Source organism: Equus quagga, chromosome 1 (genome assembly GCF_021613505.1).
Source record: "Equus quagga isolate Etosha38 chromosome 1, UCLA_HA_Equagga_1.0, whole genome shotgun sequence".
Taxonomy (NCBI): domain Eukaryota; kingdom Metazoa; phylum Chordata; class Mammalia; order Perissodactyla; family Equidae; genus Equus; species Equus quagga.
In genome coordinates this window covers 23,322,348-23,347,494 of record NC_060267.1, presented here as the reverse complement: position 1 = coordinate 23,347,494, position 25,147 = coordinate 23,322,348, and the positions used below count along the sequence as shown (strand labels likewise).

At 38.7% G+C, this 25,147-nt stretch overlaps 1 protein-coding gene across 2 annotated transcripts in view; it reads left to right on the top strand.

The window, feature by feature from the left end:
• The window catches only part of TMEM117 (transmembrane protein 117), a 425,103-nt gene that overhangs the window by 72,408 nt on the left and 327,548 nt on the right, over positions 1 to 25,147 (top strand). For both annotated transcript variants that reach the window (XM_046685850.1, XM_046685860.1), the window contains one exon: positions 7,965 to 8,097. In XM_046685850.1, coding sequence (XP_046541806.1) covers positions 7,965 to 8,097 — 133 coding nt within the window. The remainder of the gene's footprint in view (positions 1 to 7,964; positions 8,098 to 25,147) is intronic.

Here is a 25,147-nt window from a genome sequence, read left to right as displayed (position 1 = left end):
GGACTGGGAATAGCTTGTGTCTCCACAAGTCAGAGAGGCAAAATCTTGCAATTTATAGTCTGTCAGGTAGAGTACTCAGAAGGATAGTAGAGGGGGAAATTAGCCCTTGATTAAAGGCTTCCAACTGTAGACCCTTTGGAGGATCCTGATTTACTGTGGAGACTCAGCTTCAGTTCCTCTAATTTGAAGTATCCCCAGACTTAGTTTTATTTCATTTCCTTGGTACTCTTATGGGCCTTTGGCCCTAAAGTAACCCTAGATTTTAAATTTGCTCTCTAGTACCCTTTCATTTTTAGCCTACTATTCTACTTGCTTCCTACCCCCTTTGCGATGCATGAAAATGTACATTTGCTGTGTTTTCATAATTACATTTATATTATATTTACATTATGTTATCTGTACAGTACATAATACTGGCCAGGCATATAGTAGGTGCTCAACAAATGTGTAGTAAATGAATATTTTTGTTATGAAAATATTATCAACCAAATTAAGAATTTTCCACATGAGCTACTATCATAAGCATCAAAATCTACTTTTTGCCTTTTAGTATGCCTTGTAATTTTTTCCCGATAGGTGGACGTGACGAACTGGGTAAAAGGAACTGCTGTAAATAGCTCTTTAGTAATATGGTGGTAAGGTGTGGGGAGAGGGGAAGCATTCCACCGTCCTGTGATTAGGTCTCAGTCTTTTAGCGAGCCCATGCCTCTGGACTGTGAAGTTCGCAAGTGCTTCTTAGTTCCCCTAGCTCCCCTTTAGGTGGGAGAGGATGGCTAGAGGGGGCTGGAGTTGGGTGTTTCCTTTCCCCAGGTCAGTGAGGCTCTGATAGAACCTCAGCAAGTTAGGTCTGGTGAAGTAACTTCTCCTGCAGGCAGGTCTTTTTAAGAAGAATAGAATGTTCTGGTACATTTCATGATGGTTCCTTTTCCTTTCCCTCTGCTGGAAGCACTAGGGATTTTACTGCAGCGTTTATCGTGAGAATTTGGTTGAGCATCTGGAGGTATAATTCACAAAATCATGGGGGCCCTCCTATGGCTGGGTGCCCTGGAGTTTTTAACTTTCAGACTTGTCTCCACTGAGCCTCCAGCAATTTGTTAATAACAGTTCAAGTTTTCTGCCCCTGTGCTGTTTTCCCAGGCAGTTTTCTCTTGTGAGTTTCTACTCCAGTAAGCCGTGACTCCCTGTCTCCGTCTGTCTTTCTCTCCAGTCTTGAGGACAGTGGTTTGCACTGTGTCCTCGTCTTGGTTACAGATCTTAAAGGAGTTGTTGGTTTTTCAATTTGTTCAGCTTTATCCTTGGTGTTAGGACATAGTGGCGACTTTCAAGCTCCTGATATGTGGAACTGGAAACCCCATTGTGAATTTTTAATATCTTTATTTAGTATATCTGTAAATGGAATAGCAGAAGAAAATAGCAAGTTTGCAAGTACAAGAAACCAGTTAAGTACAGCAAGTACAAGAAAGGGTTAGAGGACTTATGAAAAGCTGTGAACGAAAACAGTTCAGGATTGAAGAAGGGAGTGAAAGAGAGAGACTTGACTACAAAGATACCAAGAATAAGAATACTGGAAATGAGGGTGACATGGCAGAATTTCGTCCTCTGGCCTGGCTTTGCCTTCCCAGTATTTATGGTTGTGGGAGGACAAGATCCTTCTGTCGCTTCCATCCCACCTATGATCAGGTTGCTGATGTCCAAGCCTTGTGATTGATCAGGATTGCTTGAAATCATGGATCAGCCTGCAGGGGATTAGTTTTGACAATTTAACTCTTCCCTTTAGTTGGATTAATATAACCTAATTATAATTTAATATAATTAAATGCAGACCTACTTTAAAAGTGTAAGTATTATTGTTTTTCAAAACTGACATCAACATAATGGTGAAGATATGAAAATTTCATAATAGTAGTGATGATGTTAATTTTTAAGAGTAGGGAGCTGTGATTTCTATCCCATTGCCAATTTCAAAAAATTGTGATAATGACAACAACCTCTAACATTTTAGAAAATATTTTGTTTACTTTTACTTTTTTGATGGGTTCTGACCTTAAAAAAATGCTATTTAATATGATTCCACTTAGTACATATCTAGAAAATATAGAACAAATTGATTTCATTAAAATTATAGAATATTATGTGTATGCATAAATTAAGTGTACTGCTAACTCGCATCTTGGCCTACAAGCCAAGATGTAATGTTAATTTAGAATTCTTTTTATTCAATGGCTAGTTTCTCCTTAAAAGGAAAAGTAATAGATAATAATAAATGAATTTCCATTTGGAATTGTGTTTTTTCCTCGTGAGCACTAATAAGCAATTTAAGTCAGTTAGTGTCAAGAATGGTCTAATGGAAATAGGCATATTATAATAGGAAAATATAATATTTGAACTTTATCAATAAAATGGAAAGTTTATTACTGTTTTTCCTGTAGAGAGTAATTTATATCAATGTGTGTTTGTTTAATAGATATACCCGTTATTAAAAATTTATTGTAATACATGTGCTTTTGAAATTGACATTCAGCTCTAGATCTAACATCGCTATTATTTTTGCTGGGTTTCTGACCGTGGCCTTGTTTTCCTTTCTTTCTAGAATCTCTTTTGAATTGCATGTTGTAATACATATTTTTAGTGTTATATGGGATTATATTTCAATTCTCAATATTTGATTTCCTGTCAAATTCAGTGAATAACAAACATTTTCTGTGTAAGCTCCTACTCCTAATAAGGGGTGATAACCAGCTGTTCAGTTTTTAAATTCTCTCTATACACTGAAATAACGAGATTTGATCTGAATATTAATGGAATGGTGCCTTAGGGTGCACGTTTTATGGTCTTAGTATATAAAGCCATGTTTGTACAACTAAAACATCCTTTCTCCCTAATGATATTCCAGTGTGTTTTGTAAGATAATTTTCTTTAATGATGTCCCATCCATAGAATAATTCTCTTATTTTAGTTTTTTTTTTTAATTCTGTTGCCATTTTTCAACTAGTAAACCTTAAACAAATCACATCAGGTTCTTATAAACTATAAATTTACACAAATAATAGTCTGATTGGAAGTGAAGTTCAGTTCATTTTCAAGTGCTCTGATCCAGTTTTATTTTATCTTTTATTCTCTTATTCTAGGCAGAAGAAATAGGGCTTACATTTATTGTCAAGTATTCTAATATTTAAAATGTTAAATGTTAGCTTGGCCTTTAAAGAATATTGTCAATGTGTTACTTTAGGTTCCTTTTGTATATTAGGCATACAATGACAGAACATAAGGAGGAATACTTTTTCTTTTAATGGGTAAGGATAATTTCTTTTTTATTCTAACCAATAGTCTTTTGAGTTAGCACACTTTGAGCTAATCTCTTACTGACAAAACAAATCCTACAATCCCTGAGTTGGTCAGGATCGTAAAAGTCCAACCCTGGGGTTGGCCCCGTGGCCAAGTGGTTAAGTTCATGTGCTCTGCTTCAGCCGCCCAGGGTTTCGCTGGTTTGGATCCTAGGCGCAGACATAGCACCACTCCTCAGGCCACGTTGAGGCGGCATCCCACATGCCACAACTAGAAGGACCCACAACTAAAATACACAACTATCTACTGGGGGAATTTGGGGAGAAAAAGCAGGGGAAAAAAAAAGTCCAACCCTTTAAACTATACCTGGCCGTACCTCCTTGTCTGCTCCGAAGGGAACTTACTACTCACTGAAAGAGTCCGTCCCACGAGCTCTTTCTGACTGTTACTCTAGTATATGAAATATTTAACCATGAAGATTACATCCTAGAGGAAGTCATCTCTGACCTGCATCTTAAGGCCCACAGGGAATACAGGAGGACTCACAGGAAGAGTATAGGTGAGCAGAGAGTACAATATTGGTAATTTTTCAGATCATGTTTTTTATCTCTAAAGTTTAAAGAAGTCCCAGGGTCCTGAAAACTAGTCCTTCAGTCTGTATTTACTTGTCTTCCCCTTCTCCTAATGCTGCTTGGCATGATGGTCTTCTGCCACTTCTTCAGCACTGTGATGTCTAAGAGAGTTGCTTCATAACCTCAGGAATTTCCTGGATGAAATCTGAAACTGGCCACTGTACAATGAGGGGCAAGGAGAGACCAAAGAAAGAGGCAGACCACTCCCGATTGCTAGGTGGCCGTGTTAATAAGCAAAGGAACTTGCATACAAGGATTATCTTGGGCAGACACAAGTTGAATAGATCTCCAAGCCTCCAGTTCAGTCACGTATACCATCCGGATGGTCTCAACAACACATTGCTCCCAAAGCCTGTGTTGTTGAGTACAGCTCCCACTGTGGGAATGGTGGGCAGAATGTACATTCCAAGGCCAGGGGAGGGTGTGAGGAGCCTCCTATTGCCTGGGTGCAGCTTATGAGGCAGCTGGTGGTCATGTCCTCTTGATGACTTCCTTCAACAGATGTCTTGGATCCTACCCAGGTCATTGTGTTCCCAGTGAAGGTGAGTGGCTGTCCTACTGGCCTTAATCTCTTGCGACCAGCTCAGTCTCCTTACCTGACTTCCAAGGTCATGACCCTTAATACTTTGGCCTTCACTAGTGTCCATGGAATCAAACCTAAATGAGGTTCTGTCACTTTAGAGACCTAAATCTTTGTATCCTCTCTGAAACTAGAAGCCCTCAATCTATCTATCTAGCCCTGCTTTAACAACTTCCCAGGAGTAGGGCTACCCCCATCTCTTATGTGGAAGCACAAACACTTCTGTTTTTCTTCTGAGATTGTTTAGTTTATTTCTTTGTTCAAGGCCTCCTTGTGAGAACCACTCCTGAAGAAAAGAGGCCCAGAACTCACAATAAAAGTCTGGCTGTGAGGTAGAAAAGAAATGTTCCTTTCCATTCTTTTCCTGATGAGAACACAGCAGCAAAGAAGCCAAGAAATCAAGCAGTTTCTCTGTAATACTCTTACACTTTTCTACCTCTATCTTTTACAATATATTTGGGCTCATCATATATTTTTTAATATGCTTTAAGGTCATTAATCTTGTTAGAATTTTTTGACATCTTAGTAGTCCTAAACCGACTGTATTTCCAGGAAAGAGTCTGAGGTTTTAGGCCATTTCTGTTGACTTTAACCAACATTCATAACAGTCACTCCCTGTGTCCCCCAACTCTCATCTCCAATACACGTGTAGGCCTGTGTACCACCTTAATGCTTCTGGTTATTTTAAAATTTATTTTCCAATTACGTTCACCATATCAAAGGTGATTGTCCATATAGTCCAAGACAGATTTTGTTAATAACTTACACTCAGATTTACAAATATATCTATGATTCAAATAAAACTCAGTTATGACCTTGTCAGAAATGTACCCCTCTTAGTGATGTTTTTTGCTTCTGTTGACCTATCAGGACTGTTTTCACTTAGTTTTCTCCTGCAACTCCTCTAAAGGAAAGTGTTAGAATGAATTCAGAATTCTGAATTCTGTGACCTATAGGAAAGTTGGCATATAATTTATTGTCCAAACCAGTCGACTTAAGAAACGAAGGGTGCACTATTAATAATTATGCCAGGGTAGCAGTTATAAGCCACTACTGTCATAGGCAAGCCAAATGTATGATGACACTCCAGAGCACAGACAGCACATTTTCATGTGACATCCTCAGGTTACTCTGAAGTTCTTAGTTTGATTAGATTGCATGGGAAGTCATTTATGAGAGCAGTCCACTGATGGCAGTCTATGTATATGTGTTTTTAGCATTAGGATGGAAACTCAAGGAGCTCACCTTGAAGAAGCTTATGGGAAATTTTTGTAATGTGATTTGACTCAACATTTGGGTCACACAAGTATTGGCGTTAATATATTGCAGCACTGTTATAGTGTGTTTCAAGTGAATATCACGCTGTGTTAACCTGCCATTGTGTTCTAATGACTCTAATGACTGAAATTAGTGCCAGACAATAAGCTTGGCAATGACAGCATAAATGGTACTGTCATGTTACACTTTTTACTAACTTTGTATTATTTCAGCCAGTGTATAGTTAATCCATCTGTTTTATTTTCAAAGCACTCTTAAATCGTCAGCATTATTATTTGACTTTTAAAGTACATCCGTTAGTGATTTTTTTGACATGTGCATATGTTAAGAAGAAAATTCACATTTAAATTTTCAAGGAACTCTAATTGCTGGTCTTTGCAGTTGTTCAATATAAACTGCTGAATTAAATAAATAGGTCTTGGTTTGAAGCTGAAAGGACTTGCAGCAAAGGGGACCTTGAACAAAGACAGCCCATGAGTCTAAAATAAGGTCACATTTTCATTAGATACCCAAAAGATGATTGACTTCGAACCTCTTCCTGCCTTGCTAACAGCTCTATCTCCAACACCTAAAACCAAGGCTGGGATGCAATAAGCCCACATTAAATATTCAATGAATGAATAATATTCTTTAAGTTCACTTTAAGATATTTGTGGCATGTGTTTTTTACTCTCAAGCATTCTATGCTTAATATCTATTTATAATATTCCTGTCAATGTATTGTGTGGAGACTTACAAATCCCTGACTTTCCATAATTATTGATTCAATTAGTCAACACGTTCTATAAAGTTATTTTCAGTGCTAGTATCGTTTGCTTCGTAGAAAGTTTTGGACATTCTTCTGTTATAATTCACATTCCCCCAACTTTCAGATTGCCCTTTGTTTGTCTGGCCAGATGATGGAACGAGATCTCCCTTTTTGGCTCCATTTAAAGTTTAGCTAGGGTAATGTTTCTGGTAACCTGATTTCTAAATGAAATCTAAAGTCCTATTTTTAATAAAAGTGAGGTACAAGGGAAAGTTTAGTAGTTAAATCTTAAAAGATTATTTCTTCCTATGCTCAGTAACCTACATGAGAGCTACTGTCTATCCCTAGAGAGATAATTTCCAGGTGGAAATATATATATATTTTTCATAACTTTGACGTATTGTGAATGAAAAGGGAATATTTTCTCTACTGAGAAATTCAACTGTAAGATTTCAGGCCTAGCCTATTTTAATCGTAGTTCCTATATGTGTATCATCTCCCTTATCATTATTTAGATATATTTTCTCAGGAATAGAGATCAGTATAATTGACAAAGTTTACCTTAGGAGAATCCAGGGTGACATATGTTTATTTTTTTCTTTCTCACATGGTTTGTCATCTTCCTCACCTTTAAGGATACTAATGCCTTCATTTCTCTTCTCTATCATAAATCAAAACATTTCTCTGGAATAATTCTGGTATTAGTAATTTTTACTTTAGTGTTCATCTTAATATGTTTTTACTCCTTGAAATATTTGCATTCTAACGTCCTTTCCAATTTTAGCATTTATCTTTGTAAGTGAAATTTTAGGCATCAGGGTGGGAATTATGTTGTGCTGGAGCCACATCAAGCTCCATAACACACATACACACACTCCCCTTGCCAACACACACGTTTGTGCCCACGCCTGTACATGGTTATCTAAGAGTAAGGTTAAGTCATCTGTCTCTTCTGACAGATGGATCAGTTGGATCTTTGTATAAGTGAGGTCTACCTTGGTTTTATTGCCTGGCCACTGTTGGGAATGGGTCCATGGAAGCAAAGGGAATTATATGGAATTTATGCAATGTCTTTACCATTCACTTTAAGTAGTTTCAGTATAAATGAACCAAAACATGTTTGTGAAGTAGAAAATAGCAGGTAGTAGTGCTCTAATTGACTTCGTTTTTACCCCAGCATAGTGAATGATCTCTGTGTACCAGAATCTCATGTTAGTGTTATTTGCTCTAGAATGATACAGGGGTTATCTTGGACTTCATCCGTGATCACACATTTATAAAATAGCAGAAAGGACCTTATATAGTGATCTCACTCATAATCCAGTCCTATGGCAAAGACTTCAGAATATAGTGAGATAATAGAGATTCGCTAAAATAAAGCAAAGATGTATAAAGTTGGAATTACGATATACACTGATTTCTAATAATATTTATATTGCAGGTCAATTGCTCCGGTTAAAGATGTTTCGAGAGGATCATGGGTCATGGATGACAATGTTCTTCAGCACAATTCTCTTTCTCTTCATATTTTCTCACATATACAACACGATTCTTCTAATGGATGGGAACATGGGGTAGGTTGTCTTTCCACTTTCTACTGTGGTGAGTGTTATGTTCAAAACTTGTAAGAATTCGAAGAGAATATTTTATTTTGTAGCAGCCTAAATCTCCTTCCTAAATATTCTACCCTAAGTAGGGTTAATTTTGCATTGTTTTTCCTTAAGACATTTCGAGTCTTTTCTCCAAGAAGCTTATGGCATTTTACCATACTTATATTGTGTTCCTTATTCTTTAGGACTTCTCTGTGGAATAGTGTGAGGGAATACTAATTTCATTATAGTGACAGAGAGAATGAAATTCAGGAAAGCTTGCTGACTTGTTTACACTCACATGACTAGTAAAGCTGGGCTGAGAATGTCTCCAGGTTTGCAGTTCCATTTCTCTGCAATGCCTCACTAAATAAAAGTGCTTGATACTGGTAGCATTTTTCTTTTTTTAACTCTCTTGACATATCCAACAGAGAGACCTTTGTTATAAATGGGTCATTTTAGAAGTGGGCCACCCTGGATTAAATCCAGGGTTGTGATCTATACTTATCAAATCACTGATCAAATCACCATGGCATGAAGATATGCTAACAAGTAGACTGTAGATTTTTTTTAACTTTCTCTAGTTCTTGGTTTGTTCTTAGTAAGTTTTAAAGGCAGCGTATAAGGAGAATGGCTTAGCCTACATCGTTAAGAATTCGATTAGTGACAATAATAAACCACGTTAGGTATCTGTTGTGCACTGAAATACTTCCTAAGGAAGGTTTTGATCTATGCTCCCCAATAGATTGGAAAGCTGAGTAATACCCTTTTCTTCTAAATATGGGCTAGGCAAGATCATTGGCCAGTTCCGTAGTGCAGTTGTCTTGATGTTGTGTATAGATTTTGACCACCACTGTTCAATTCTGAGAGGGATGGCTCAATTAAAATTTTATTGTTTTTCCCCCACCATTAAAGGAGATGAATAGTAAAGGGAAAGCAGGTATTTCACAAGGTTTGTACTTTAGTCCACACTAACAGTGGTAAATTCACAAATGTGATTTTAAATCAAATGTTCAGGCTTTAGGAAGTTATTAAAATGCTTTGTCTGTGATTGTTCCTTGGGCTTTGAATGATGCCATAAATACCAGGTCAATTTTTAAATGGTGAAGTTACAGACTCTAGCCTCTGGCTAGTCCGAATAAGCCTCAGCCTTAGAGCAGTGCCTGTAACAATAGGACGAGTACTTGTTCTCCTGGAATTATCTAGCATAACCCGAGGTCTGTCTGAGAGGGACTGTGCACTGCCAGCACTGGGATCAGAGTGGAAGGGACTCCTGTAAAACTTACATTTTTTTAAGCAATTGCTGGAGGTAATACATTAAATACTATATAAAATATATCCTTTGCTCAGAAGTTGCCTTTTCATCTAATTCTGTTTTGTTTTTAATGTGGAGCTAATGAGGTCTGTACTAATCAAAAGTGCTTATTCTAAGGAAAGAAGCAGATTTAAAAGCAATAAATTAAATGCAATAATAGATAATCCGTGGCACATTGTAAAACACTCAATAGCTAATAATAAAACTAATCTTAATGAGAGCTAGCAGTTATTGAGCACTCAGTACCAGACATGAATTGTCTCAGTTAAACCTCACAATGACCCTATGCAATAAGTATTTTTATTATCTCTGTTTTACAGATTAAGAAACTGAGGAATAGAGAGGTTTTGTCACTTGTCTAAGGTTACATTATAATTCAACCTCTATTTTCAACAATAATAGAAAAGGAGTTGAGCTATTAAATAGTGAATTCTAGTAGTACAGTCTGCTCTTAGGCTAGCACAGATTTGATTGATGGTTGATCCTGTTACTCAATCACCATATGTCTGTTAGGCTTTCTTTGTATTTTTATTGGGTTTTTTTTGTTTTCTTTTTTTTGGTGAGGAAGATTAGCTCTGAGCTAACATCTGTTGCCAATCTTCCTCTTTTTTTTTCTTTTTCCTTTTTCTCCCCAAAGCTCCGGTACATAGTTGTTTATCCTAGTTGTAAGTCCTTCTAGTTCTTCTGTGTGGGATGCTGCCACAGCGTGGCCTGATGAGCGGTGTATAGGTCTGTGCCCAGGATCTGAACCCACAAACCCTGGGCCACCAAAGTGGAGTGCATGAACTTAACTACTTGGCCACAAGTAGAAGCTATGTGAAAGAAACAAGAGACGGGTTAGTCTAGAATTTATGTGTATTTATCTTAACTAAAATTCAAAGTGATTCTTTTTTATTCTTAGATGAATACAGTATCCCATATCCTTATGTAACTCTCAAACTCTTTACCAGTATACCTCATTTTTGGTGGAAAAGGATAATTTACTGAGAGGACATGTGAATGGCGCCATTTTTTTTTTTTAAGTCCAAAGCAAGGGACAAATGGTTCAGTTCTACACATTAAAAAAAAGTCAATCGCCGTTTATAAAAGATGTATTACTAATTTTTATGACATATGCCATTTGAACTAGTGAGCACCTTGAGGCAGCAATGTATATTTGGAGGAAAATCAGTTCTTAGAGCAAATGGATGCAACTGTGCTTTTGTGGTTCTGCAGGAGGCACTGTGCTGTCTGAGACATGGCCTCATCCTTTGCAGGGTGGGCATGATGGAGCCATAGGGTGCAGAAGGGACAACAGACACACAGATATCACGGTTGACGAGTTTTCTATCAGGATGGCTGATGGTGGAGAAGAACCCAGGCTTATTTACGCTGAATCTCATTTGCCCTGGGGGTTCCAACGTGTTCTGGTTTGTGGATCTCTCCAGGAATATTGGTCTAGAGCCATTCCCAAAAGGATTTCAGGAATTTTCTATGATGGCTAGACTTGTGTTCATATATTTTAGAACTCTTTTCCAAACTGGGAAGCCTTCAGGCCTATAATGAGAGGGTTTAGTGTTTCAGAGAGGAAGAAAGGAGTTTCCTTAGAATGATTTGGCCTCCCCCCTTCCCCCACCAATTTTAAGATTGGGTGTAAATTTAGGCTAAGCTGCAGTCCCTTGATCCTTTGTTACAAAGAACAAAATTTCTAGGTTTATCTGACCAGAACCTCAAGAGTTTTAGCCAGAACTGACTTGGTAAGAGTCAGGTCGCCCGCTCCTGGTTTTCTCAGTACGGTGAACTCCCTCAAGTCTGCGCTAACTGTGGCTTTAGCCGTCAGTGGGGATGCAAGCTGAGAGGCAGGCGGATGGTGAGGGAAGGAGGGCAGTTGCTGTCTGCGCTAAAAGGGGCCGAGGCTCAGACAATGCATCATCCTACCTCCACCGGGAAAAGTCTCCCCCACCTTTGCTTCTCTCTCCACCCGTCTACCCTTCACAGCGCCAAACTGCTGCTTACCTTAACTTCTTTTGGTCACCAAGACAAAACTAAGTTCATCCTTCTATAAATGTTTGAGGTTGTAGGTGAGGATTTTGCTGCAGAGAAGGTTCTGGTCCTGGGCAGAGTTTCACATCTAGACATTTTATGAGCATCTTCCTTTTTATATGGCAGCAGACTAGATAACCTGAAGCCTGTCCTACTACAGAATCCTTAGAAATGCTGGAAAATATAACACAACCTGATAGACTCTTAAAATGCACAGCTGAGTTTACCCAAAGGTAAGAAAAAAACCCAGAGGCCAAGAGGCAGTGACTTAGGGACTTGAGTTTTAACTCTCATGTCAGGATCAGAAATGAGGATTTGGGCTCCTATTAAGTGAGAAATTGAAATAGAAGCCCCCACATTAGATAGTTCTGCAAAGTGCTGCAGAGAAAGGGTGGGCCAGGAAACATGTAACCACTAGCATGGGCAGCATTTAGGAAGCCTGTCTGACTTAGGTTGGTTTTGGGTGGAAAAAAACATCTCCCAGGAAACTCACAACCACAGGCGGGGTTTTCTGGTTTTAATATACACTTTCCTTTGGATTTTAGAACCCCCAAAATATCTCTGGCTGTTCTCCATCTTGCAGGTTTCCACTGCTCTCTGAAGCCCCCCCTAAATAACTTCCAGAATTCCTCTGGTTCATTATGTAGAGCAATTTAGTTCCCTTTCATTGCAACTTCTGTCCAGTTTGATTTATCTGGAACCTTTCCTTTCATAATTAATGCATTTTCCAATCAAAGGACCAATCCTCTGAGATGAATGTTGCTGCCGTCTCAGAACAGGATGGGGCTGCTGCCACGACATTTGGGTTTTGTGTTGTTTGTTTTTAAAATATCAAGTGTCCTTTTTCCTTTCCTTCAACTCTATGTTGAATTAACTATCTCCTGGGAAAGAATAGGGAAAATACTGAAAGAAAAAGTGGCAAAGCAATCACCTAAGTTAAAATTAGGGTTCTGTAGGAATCCTGGTCCAATAACCTGCTGCGTTGTTTCACTGAAGCCTCAAGAAAGTGACCCTAATAGGAAAGAAACATGAGACCCTTGTCTTCCACAGGGACAGACTTGACTGGATTAAAAATGATTCTAAATAAATATTCCTGCAGTTTTTTTTATTTCCTCTCTGTTCAACTAGGTATCCTAGAGCCAATCTATTTATCAATTCTCTGTTGGTAGAGATGAAGAGAGGCGTGCCCCAAAGCCCAGGTTGAGGTCTTTATGACTAGAAACTAAATGAGTCACATAGGGCCAGGAAGGGTTTTTGGTGTTTGGACACTTCAAACCCTTTTTGATGTTGTATTTCTGAAGAACTTCTTAGTCATGGAATTTTTATAGCATTCAGAGTATAAAGCGTTAATTTACGAAAGGCTTGCCTGGTCTTTTCAAATATTGCAATTCCCCAAAGAAAAATACATGTATAATGCATAGGGAATGAAATGGTGGGAGGACAAAGAGGAGACACCATGGTCGAGGTGCATAAAAAGATTCCCAAAAGAGGGACTGGCCCGGTGGCCTAGCAGTTAAGTTTGTGCACTCCGCTTCTGCAGCCCAGGGTTCACTGATTTGGATCCTGGGTGTGGACCTGCACACCGCTCATCAAGCCATGCTGTGGTAGCATCCTGCATATAAAATAGAGGAAGGTGGGCACAGATGTTAGCTCAGGGTCAATTGTCCTCAGCAAAAAGAGGAGGATAGGCAGCAATGTTAGCTCAGGGCTAATCTTCCTCAAAAAAAAAAAAAAAGATTCCCCAAAGAGCCACTTGATGGCAGCAAAAGGCATGTTTTCAGCACTGGTTGCCTCAATGTATCAGGTGGCTTTTCTCTGAAGAGAATCTTCCCTCTTCTGGATTTCTGCAACTTGGTATTGAAATATTTGCCTTCCTAGTTGTTAATGGACTTTTTGAAGAAATCCACATAGCAAGCTCTATAATAAGCACTTGTTATTTTGTAATGTGCTTGGCCCCTTTTTATGTTCTAAAACTGGCTTAAATAATAGTATATATATACACGTATATGCACACATATACATCTATATGTTTATAGACTTAGTCCAGTATTACAAAGATAAGTATTTTGTTTAGCCCTGAGGAAATTAGACACTTTACTCACTTATAAAAAGTCCTCTGTGAACTGGAATAAATTTCAAAGACTGCGTATGATTTAGGGCAGGATATGAAGAAGCTGATGTTTCCTAGTGTTAATCACAAAGAAAAGTTTTATTTTTCTTGATGCAAAGCCTTTTCCAGAGAATTGCTACAAATATTAATTAATGCATCAGTATGTGTTAGGTATTACAGAGACAGAAATTAAGAAATAAGACAAAGTGGTTCAGGCAATTTTGAAAATAAGTATTAGTGTTCATTTTAGGACCTGAAAAAAATGAAGGTGAGAATGAATTGGTGGGTATAATGGAAATGGAATAGACTCTGTCTTTCTCTTCTGTTTCCTTTCTGATAAGTTTTAGTGAGAACTGATGTATAACACTCATTAAAGGTATGAGTGTGGTGAACACACTCAAAGAGTGTGATATGGGCCGGCCTGGTGGTGCAGCGGTTAGGTGTGCACGTTCCGCTTCGGTGGCCCAGGGTTCACCAGTTCAGATCCCAGGTGTGGACATGGCACCGCTTGGCAAAAGCCATGCTGTGGTAGGCGTCCCACATATAAAGTAGGAAGATGGGCACAGATGTTAGCTCAGGGCAAGTCTTCCTCAGCAAAAAGAGGAGGATTGGCAGCAGGTGTTAGCTCAGGGCTAATCTTCCTCAAAAAAATTTAAAAAAAAGGTGTGATATGATAAGGGCGATTGGTCTGGGGAAGGCAACAGGAGGGAATATTTGAAATGGACACTTTCCTAAAACCTAAAATGCATGGCTTCTATGTACAGTGGCGGCAGCAAACACCAGCAAGGATGAATAGGAAAAATAAGCAAGTGAGAGACTAGCATAGACTTGTCTATGGGCTGGATGAGATTGCCAGGATCTAATGCTTTTTAAAGTTCATATGCACAGCTGCCCTAGGCGTTGGTCTCTCAGACTCTTCTCTTTTTTTTTTGTTGAGGTAACATGGATTTATGACATTATATAATTATATAATTATATATAATTATATTATATAAATCTCAAGTGTACATCATTATATTTCAACTACTGTGTAGCCTACATTGTGTTCACCACCAAAAGTCTAGTTGCCAATGATCAATACTCTGGTCCTTCAGTGTGTCCACACATGTGGTCAGAAAAGACTCTCTGATTTATAGCTTCAGTTTCTGCTGCCAGAGATATAGGTTTCAGCACATTATTTTTCCCACAGCTGAATTTCCCTTTAATGGAAAATATTCAGGGTGAAATTTCACTGCAGGCAGTACTTTTTTCTTTACTAAGTTTACTATTTTTAAAACCATCACTAATGCTTTCAGATTCCTTACTCAAACTTTTTTCCTCTTTCTAGTCACCACTGATTTAGAATTAGGAGCCCTGATACATGTTTTTACTGTTAAGAACTGAGATTTTCACTTGCTGTTGCTCTTCAAGTACAAAGTTGGTTGACCTGCTGCCATTGTTTACACTGGTAGTGTCGTCCTAAGGAAAGAATGTGTATGTGTTTGTTTTTAATGGTGCTAAGTTTATTTTGAGAAATGGCAAGAAAAAATTGAAGTAGTCTTTCATGATGTTAAACTATACCGTTTTTGCATGATCTAAAGTGACAAAATTATTGAAGAACAAAGCTATCAATTTAAATTGTAGTAAATGAAAAAAGAGGTATGATATGATTTTCAAAGGGATGGGTGTATAGGGATGGGGACAGGATGGAGGTCCTGGATGGGGTTCAGGAGCTGGGGTGGGGAGAAGGCTTAGCTCCACGTCTTCGTGAAGCCTGGAAGTACTTGCGTCAAATGCTGAAAAGCTTGATTGGCTGCTAACACAAGGCTGAATGCAAATTCTGCTGGAGTGGTGCTTTAAATAATTTGTTGGCTTCACTCTTAATTAGGCTAAACATTGACTTGCTTGTACGATTAATTCACAGTAATAGCACAATTAATTACTAAGGCTGGGAGTAAAGGGGGAGCTGGTTGCTGAGAATGGGCTGATGAGAAGAAAAGCTGAAATGAATGGCTGACTCTGGTCAGGAGGGCTGACCCAGCAGGGCAGCCAGAGAGGCAGGGAGGCTTGGTGAGAGAGGAATGGAGGGAGGAAAGGGAGGGAGGGAGAGAGGGAGGAGCAGAGAGAAAGAAAGAGAGAGAAAAAGAGAGAGAGCTAGAGGCTGTGTAGGAATAGGGCACAGTTTGCTGCTTTTGATACTATTGGTTTCGCGTGACTTGGCTTTGATAAACGTAACATACTGCAGCATATCCAAATGATCACAAATTTACTGTTAGTATTGTCTGATTGATGAAGTTTAAAACATTAATGGAAAACACACTGTTGCATCCTTATTACTCTGTGGGAGTGCATCATCTGTCCAGAATCCGCATTGATTTGACACACGTAAGAGGTGTTCTGTGACCATTGTTCATAGTTGCTTATTTCACTTCTCTCATTAGTTTATCAGCTTGTTACAGAAGAAAAATTCCAATCCAGGAATCAAATATCTGGATTTTAGCCCCATCTTAACTATTTCACTGGCAAAAATACCTTGGAAAAGTTAGACAGTTTCCTTACTTTTAAGACATGGGTTGTTGTTATAGGGTTGTTATTAGTATTACTAGTATCAACACCATCATCAGTATTATTAACCTGGGGAAATTCATGCTTCTAAAGTGGAGAAACAAACTAAAGATTGCTAACAATCTCGGTTGCTTTTAGTTTTGTTTTGTCTGGAAGGCAATGTGGTGTAGTAGAAACAGTATCTGCTTTCGTCCTGACACCCTTTAGCTATGTGACCCTAGGTTAAGTTCACTTTCTGAGCTTCAGTTTCCTCAAGTGTAAAATGGGATATTAGAACCTATTTTAGGGCTGTTTGACAATGAAAGACAACAATGTATGCAAAGCAATTGGTGTGGTGCCCGCTATATAGTGAACTCCCCACAAATGTTAGTTGCTATTATAGTAACAGAAAATATATATTTTAGTTTCTTGAGCACTTTAGCCCTCAATAAATATTAGTTGTTGTAATAACAAGAGTAAGTACTTTGGTCATATAATGAAATGATGTAATTTATGGTGATGATCTTATTACATTGTTATCATACAACTATAATAATTATCAATTTCAAGCAAAAAGCCCAAATGAATGCCTTGCACCAGCAGGTCGTCAATAAATACTAATTTCCTATGCCATAATACATAATTTTAAATATGCTTCACTCATGGAGTGAAATTAGCACATGGAATGCACAGCATCTGGCTCAAATGCTATTGGAATGCATCTTTATGAAAGTACATAAGCTGTCCCTTGTTTTATTTTTCATCAAGGAAAAGTAAATACGGAAACCTAATATAATACTTAATGAGAGTCCAGAAGAGGAAATCAAACATATGCTAAGTTACTAAATGATTATTTGCTGATTTCTATCTTTTTGAAAATAGAGGGAGAATTTGATGGAATTATGGATGACGTCATGCAAATTGATGAGACAGTGGTCCAAGTGTGTGTGCAAGTTTGTTTGTATCCATTATCTAGAGACTCTATAATAATGGATATCTTTAAGTTCCATCTCAATTATTTTTTCCCAGTGGTGAACACAGAGGAAATAATTACTTTCCAGACATGGAAAATTGATGTATATGATAGCCCTAGGCTTAAGGTTTACCAAAAGTTACATGGTTTAATCAAATAAATTAGGAGACGGCCCCGCACCAGCTGAGAAGATGTCATTTCTCTGACAAGTTATCCCTTTTGTAATCTATTAATCCCATAGTTATTCTTGAGGGATTGATGGAAAACAGTAAACAGAGTTCTATTAATCAAATATTTCATCATTCAAATGGTTCCCTGTTAAAGTACCATCCATTGCGGCACAATAGTATACACCACTCTGGATGCTTAGTTAGGAACGTCTACGACCTCTTTTACTCTGCTTGCACCAGGTCAGGAGGATAATGCCGTTTCCATGGTGGAAAGAAGTGAATTTGTCTGGGCTTTCCTCAAGGAGAGAATCACATTGGAGCTGGTTAATTTCTCTCTATTTTACTTTCCTTTAGGCTACTACCGGGGCACCCTGACACTCTACTTTTTTTTTCTAGAGAAGCAGATAGGCATAATATATTTGATTAAATTAGTGCCGAAAGATGTGGAAGAGCATAATAATTGCAAAATTGAAATTCCATAGAAATGGGATACTCAAAGACCGATCCTGATTTGTGTAACATATTCAATGAATACCCTTACCTAATTAAAGGATATTTTGCATCCTTTACGATAAAAGATCAATAAAATAGAAACAAAATATGAAGAAAGAGAGGACATATTGGATTTTGACTTATATTTTGTAGCCTACATAGTTTAATTCTCTCTCTCTAAAATACATATTTTAAAAGATTAGGAGGATGGTACCCAGGTATGTTGCAAAGCAAAAGATGTTCAGCATCCTGTGCAGTTAAGAGGAAAGAATCTATATATCACATATAAAGTGCTTGTATTCTTTTAGAAAAAATATTAATAGGTTTTTTTGCTTCAAGATTATCCATATACCATCTATATATGCATATTATGTTGTTAATGTATTATAAAATATATATTATATTGAATAGTATATATTATTCAATATACTGTTATACATATGTATGCATGTATGTGTATTTATATAAAATGTACATTGTTAGGTAATTAAATTTATTAATTAAACCATTTTACTTTTTTGGGGGGAAGATTAGCCCTGAGCTAACTACTGCCAATCTTCCTCTTTTTGCTGAGGAAGACTGGCCCTGAGCTAACATCCATGCCCATTGTCCTCTACTTTATATGTGGGACGCCTACCACAGCGTGGCTTTTGCCAAGCGGTGCCATGTCCGCATCCAGGATCCGAACTGGCGAACCTGGGTGGCCGAGAAGCGAAACATACGAACTTAACCGCTGCGCCACTGGGCCGGCCCTAAACCATTTTACTTTTATTAGAGAATTTGATGTGCAAACTTAAAGCTAAGCATCCAAAACAAATCACTGATGATAAAGTTATGAGTAACTACACAGAGATAAGAAGTTGCAGCAGTGTACTAAACCTTGCAGAGGCATCTTAATTGAATATGTAGATATACATAAAACTGATAAGTCAACAAGATTTCATAGGTCTTAAACCAGCAACAGATGTGATATTTCTGTTGGGATCGTGTCAAATTAACACAGGGCTTAGCGAAAAGGAGAAAGCTAAGCTAGAAAATTTCAGCTTCTTAAACATTGTAAGCATCTGGAGAGGGTGGCCTTGATTATCACTTCACTACATCATCTAAAGGGGAGTCAGTTTAGGGTAAGTTTATGAAAATTCAATGACTTAAAATAATAAAGAAGCTAGATTTGTGTGCTCATATGGTGAATTGCTTCTAGAGAATTTACTTATTACCTAGACCCTTCCGGCTTTGCGAGGATTCTGAGTTAAAATTCACAGCAGCCATTTTTCCTTGTCTTTCTAGGAACAAGGTCTCAGACAGAGCCAGAGCTATTGACACTGTTGATCTCTCTTGGCTCAGGCCTCATTGATTAAAAAACATTTTCTGAGGACCTACTTTGGGCACCAATCACCAGTTAGAGTTTAAAGATCAAGCAAATATCCAGAGCTGGTGCAGGAAGCAAGTCACAGACACATTTTGTCATAGCCAGATGATGAGTGATGATGGGTTGCAAAGATAAGTAAGAATCTGGGACTAGGAGATCCAAGTCAAGGTTGGCAACTAGAGGTTACCCGTAATGGTTATAGACTAAACTCATAGATTACTTAAGAATCAGCAACACAGTAGAGCTAAAGTCAGAATTTAATGAACATTGTGAACCCTCTCCCCCAGCCTCCTAAATTTTGCGTACAATATGAGGGAGTGTAAGAACTCCATGTTGAAAGCCACTGAAGTAGATGTCTCAGAATTAGGACATTAAACAGGAGGCTCCAATAATAAGATCTTAAAACTAAGATGTCAGTCAGAATAGGAGTGAGTCTGTCTCAGTAACAAACACATCCAAAAATTTCAGTGGCTTAAGACAACAATGCTTATTTTTTGCTCATGCTACATTTTCATTGTGAGTCAGCTAGAGGCTCTGCTTCAAGTCATCCTCTGGGATCGAGGATGATTTAGCAGCTATATTATAATGTTGCTAGTTGTTCTTGGCAATCTCAGAGCAGTAATTCAACATTCTGCCTGGAAGGGACGTATATCACTTCTGCTCACAACTCTTTGATTAGAATTAACTGTTTGACCTCACCCAAGCACAAGGGGGCTGGGAAGTACCATCACACAACGTACCTGGAAGGAAGAGAACCAAAAACATTTCATGAACAACACTTCTGACTACCACATGGGACCACTCCTACCTCCACTAGGAAGTGATTATGTACTTTCTGGTATCCTACTTTTCCTTCCTGTCTACAGTGCCTTTAACATCCTTCTCCACCTTCTAACACACAGTGTCTTTCTTTCTATGAAGGAAATATGTAGAATGATTTTTAAAAAATTGTCATAACTGGGGCTGGCCCCGTGGCCGAGTGGTTAAGTTCACACGCTCCGCTGCAGGCGGCCCAGTGTTTCGTTGGTTCGAATCCTGGGTGCGGACATGGCACTGCTCATCAAACCACGCTGAGGCAGCGTCCCACATACCACAACAAGAAGGACCCACAACGAAGAATATACAACTATGTACCGGGGGGGGGCTTTGGGGAGAAAAAGGAAAAAATAAAATCTTTAAAAAAAAAAACTGTGATTCAACATAAAAGGCTGGGATGAATTTCACATCAAAATCTAATTCTTATTCAGTTTTATATGGTGATAATATCAAATGGCCAATCAGGACATTAAGAGTGCAATGATTGATCAGAGGAGTAATCTCGTTGATAGCAGGAAGGAAAGGTATCAAGGTTAGTTAGCCACTGGATCTATTGGTGGCTAGTATGCTCTGGTTCATTTCTTTTTATGGCTATTATACATTCTGATTTGGTGACTACATCCATTCTGATTGGGACTTCTCATGCCATGTCTGTTATAAACACTTTGAATATCATCCCTGGTTAGTGGAAATAAATTATTTAAGTTAGTGAATTCAGGAGAAAAGCACAGGTCAACAGAACCTAAGAAGATATGGATAAAATGTATAAGTCAGAGGAATTATGAAATGTTTTACCTTCTTATGTCTACAAAATTGAGATGAGTCAAGAGCACAGTTGGAATTTGATCAATTAGAATAGAGGATCCAACTGAGGCTGAACTTATGCACTCCTCCTGGTTGCCCTGGCAACAGGGCCCCCTTCGTGCTAGTAACATTAGAGTGTGAGTGAAGTAATAATTGGAAGTACAGAAGTATGTGTTCAAATCAACTCCTACTTCTGGGAAAGTTAGGGGAGGAGTTTGCTAAAGGCAAAGAATGAGGTCATGAGAGGGGAAGAATTTGAATTTAAAAAGAAAAAGAAAAATTGAGCCTGAGCTTGAAAGCTTCTGGGCATAGCACTGCATATATCAGTGTTCCTTCCCTGACTTTGGTTGAAGCCAGGGTAGATGGTAAATCAGGTGGTTGCATATCTGCATTCTCTCTTCCATCATAGCCCAGAAAAAGCACTGGACTGGGAAATTGTGAGCTGTGTAAATTGGCTTGGGTTAGAGTCATCTGCTGTGTGGCTTGCTCTGCCACTCTTACAGTTACCCAGGAAGTTCTCATTTGCCCAGAAGGGTCAAGAGGGGGTCAAAACAATCTTGCCCATATTTTTCTGTGAATTTAGTTTGCTTTGTTTTTAATGTTGTCTTTAGGTATATTTTATCCTTGCCAAATATATGTTTTCAAATTCTGCTCAACAGTCTCAGCCTTTTCTGCTTTGATTAAATATATGTTGCATGTGTACCACTGCTTGGAAAACTGAGAGATTGGGAGGAGGCAGCAATGAGCATTTCACTCTTTCAATTCTACTTTTTCCTTCTCTGAACCTTTCCTGCTAGAAAAAGAAGAATATAAGAGGTGCTTCTTCTATTCCATTCTCTATCACTCCCCAAGTAAATCCCCAAAGAACCGGAATAGAAATAAAGAAAAAAAACCACACAGCGTTATCTAAAAATAGGATGATTTTGTAATTTATTATCCAAACGAGAACACTTTTGAAATTGAGAGTGCTGCTAATAAGAACACAGGAGAAAAGGCATAAACTGCGATGTGCAGGGCTAAGTGAAATATATGCCTACCTATGTAAAATGGGTAGGAGAGAATAGAGAGACAGGAAGGGAAAGAGGATCATCTGGGGATGTTCTAGAAGGAAATGCTGGACTTGATGCACGCTGGATATTCCTGGCCAGTTGTAATGAATTTGCAGCGAAGTTTAGTTTTTAATAGGGACCTTGAGATTATTTTAAGATTAAAGATCTCATTGCTCTTTTCCAGGAATAACCCTTATAAGGTTAAAATGTAGTAAGAATGAGTTACTAGGAAAAAAATAAAGTCATAGGAATCCATATTCATAGTGAAGCCTCCGAAAGGGCCTTAGTGATGACCAAAGAATGGTCATGATTAAGGACTGACCGACCAGTTTGATTCCATTATCTGCATCCATGACTCTATAGTGTAGGAAAATTAAAATCTGTTCCGTTTTGCTTGAGGCAAACTACCAAGCCCTGTTTTTCTCAACTCAGATCCCAATAGGAGTAAAGAAGAATCCTTGTAATATGAGAAAATGAGTGTAACCGTGTTTGGTGGGCAGCCCCTGAGATGGTCTTAATGATTCCTGCCTCCTGTGTTCAATCCCTTGTGTTCCCCTCCCCTTGAGTGTAGATGGAACCCAGCAGCTTGCTTCCAATGAATGAGATATGATAAAGTGATGCAATGTTACTTCCAAGATTAGGGCTTCTGTCTTGCTTGCCCTTCTCTCTCCGTTTCTCTTTCTGTCTTTCCCTCCCATCCGCCTTCCCTCCCTCCCTTCCTTCTTTCTCTTCCTCCTCGTGGTGTTTCTTCTTCTTCTTCCTCCGTCTTCTTTGTCTTCATCTTCGTCGTCTTCGACTTCTCCACTCCATCTCTCTCTCAGAGCCCTTAGTAAGGAGGAAGCAAACTGCCACTTGGGAATAGTCTTATGGAGAGACCCCGGTGGCAAGGACGCCTCATGGCAAGGCCCAGGTGGTCTCCAAACAACAGCCAGCAGAGACCTGAGGCCTGCCAACAGCCACATGAGCGAGCTTGTAAGCAGATCCTCCCTAACTCAAGCCTTGAGAGGACTGTAGCCTCAGCCAATATGGTGATTGTAGCTTGTGAGAGACCCTGAGCCAGAGGGCCGGTTAAACTGTGTTCAGATTCCTGACCCACAGAAACTGTGATAATAAATGTTTGCCGTTCTAAACTGCTACATTTTTGGATAATGTTCCCCAGCTGTAGATACCTAATATACCTTGTATAGTGGGTTAGTATTTGTTATAAAAAGAAGGTAAATATTCAGCTCGAAAAACCACTGAAGGAAGGTTCAGTCCAGGCAACCTCATGCTACTCTGACTATAGGGGTAGCTGAGATGCTGCAGGATTTTTCTGTTTCTCTCTTTAGCACAGTACAGATTCTTAGAGTCCTCAGATTATAGGTGCCATATATCACTTTAGTTTAGGAATAATGGTGTAATGCTCTTTCAGTTAGGCATGAGAAAGTACCTGTATTTAAAACTATTTCCAGACTTGGCAGTTTTTGCTGCAGCCTGCACACAGGCAAATCATTCTTAGTAAAATCACTTAACACTTCCTCGTGAGCTTTGTGCGACACATTGATTTATATGTATATATCCTTTTAGTCGGAAATGAGTTTGAATTTTACTTCAGGAAGCAAGAATTATATTGTAAGTGGAAATGAAAAAGATATGATAAAGCCCTTTCTGCTGGTAATGTCACAGTGTCCCTAATCAAAGAAAGCACAACAGAGCCATAGGAATATCCTTTTCCTTTGCAGAATGAAGCAGAAAATTCCCTTTAATGGTTTCAAGAAAAGATAGAAGCACAATACTCTTTGTGATCAATGTCTGTTAGTGTGCAGGGCAGATTTATTATCATCCCTTTAAAAATTACTTTAAAATTACACCCCCACCCTCATATAAAAACCCTTGGAGGCTTCTGGCATTCACTTGGTACTTTTTCCATTCTGTCATCTAGAAACTTGCCGATTATGCTCTCTCACTCACTAAGAGTCTTTAGCACCTGTCTCAGTCTTGCTCTTTGTCGCAAGTCTGGCCATCATGCTGGGTATGGCTAAAATCCACAGGGTCCCCTATGACCTCCTTATCAAACCATCCAGTGGACACTTCTCAGTCTTTATTTTACTTGACTTATCCCTCCAGCTCTTGGCACTGTGCACCATTGCACCATCCCTGCCTTCTTGAAATGCTCTCTATTGTTGGTTTCTTTTTCCATGTACTCTTCTCCTCTTTTTATTCTCTCCTCTCAAGGTACTGCTTTTTAGTTTTCTTTAGGCTCTCCTTTCTCAGGGTTCTAATCGGATTTTCTTACTCTTCCAGGCTCGTTGTATGAGTCCTGCCTTCCTGGCTTGATTGTCTTACAAGGGTAATTCTAAAATATTTATATTTATCCTCAATTTTTCTTCTGAGCTGCATATCATACTAACTACTGTAAATATCCATTTGAATGTCTTAATGATATTCAACCTCAAAAATCCAAAATCAAACTCTTCTCACACCCTATCCCCCACCCCACTAGCCTCCTGTGTTCCATACCAGTGAATGGCACTGTTATCTAACCAGCCGCCAAGGCCAGACACTTAAGTATTGTTCATTCTTTCTTGCTCTCCCTTATCTCATACAGGAAATAAATCACAAAGGCTCTCTGATTCTACCTGCTAAGTATCTCTCAAATCTAGATGGATTTAGGTCTATCCTCATTGCTATTCCCCTGTTATTTCTGCCTTGGGTTTCTCCAATAGCCACCGTTTCCCATTCATTCTCCATGCTGTGGTGATTCCTCTAAAACACAGATATCCTTGCTTACAACTCTTCCGTGGATTTTCATTGTCTTCATAAGAAAGTCCAAGTTCTTCCCATAGCTTATAAGGCTCGAAATAATATGGTCCCAGCTTACCTCATTATTCTGCTCTTCATTACTTTTGCCCAAAGACCAATTTCCATTGGAAGTGAACTTCCTTTATCTCTGTGAATAGGACATTCTCTTTCTCACCTCTGGGTCTTCAGATATGTCCTTCTACCCCTGCATCCCATCACTTTTCCACTGCTCTTCCCCTGGCTAACGTACACCTATTCAGGTCTCTGCTTAGACATCACTTCCTGTGGGAAATCTTTCCTAACACTTACAGGTCAGGTATAATGTTCCTTCTATCTATTCCCATAACACCATGCATCATCCACATCATAACAGTTACCACACTGTGTTTTAATTGGCTTTTTACCTGTATCTATTTCCCATAAAATTATGAGTTTTATGCAGTGTTACCAGTGCTCACCAATGTTTTGATTCTTCTCTTCTTCCTGAACACAGAGAAGATTTTATTTGTGTATTTCTGAGCCCCCCTGCAGTTAGGTAGAGAATGTGACTGTAACTAGAAGTGGTGTTTGCCGTTTATTGGCCCAGGCCCCTTCCCCCAGTGTGTGATTCT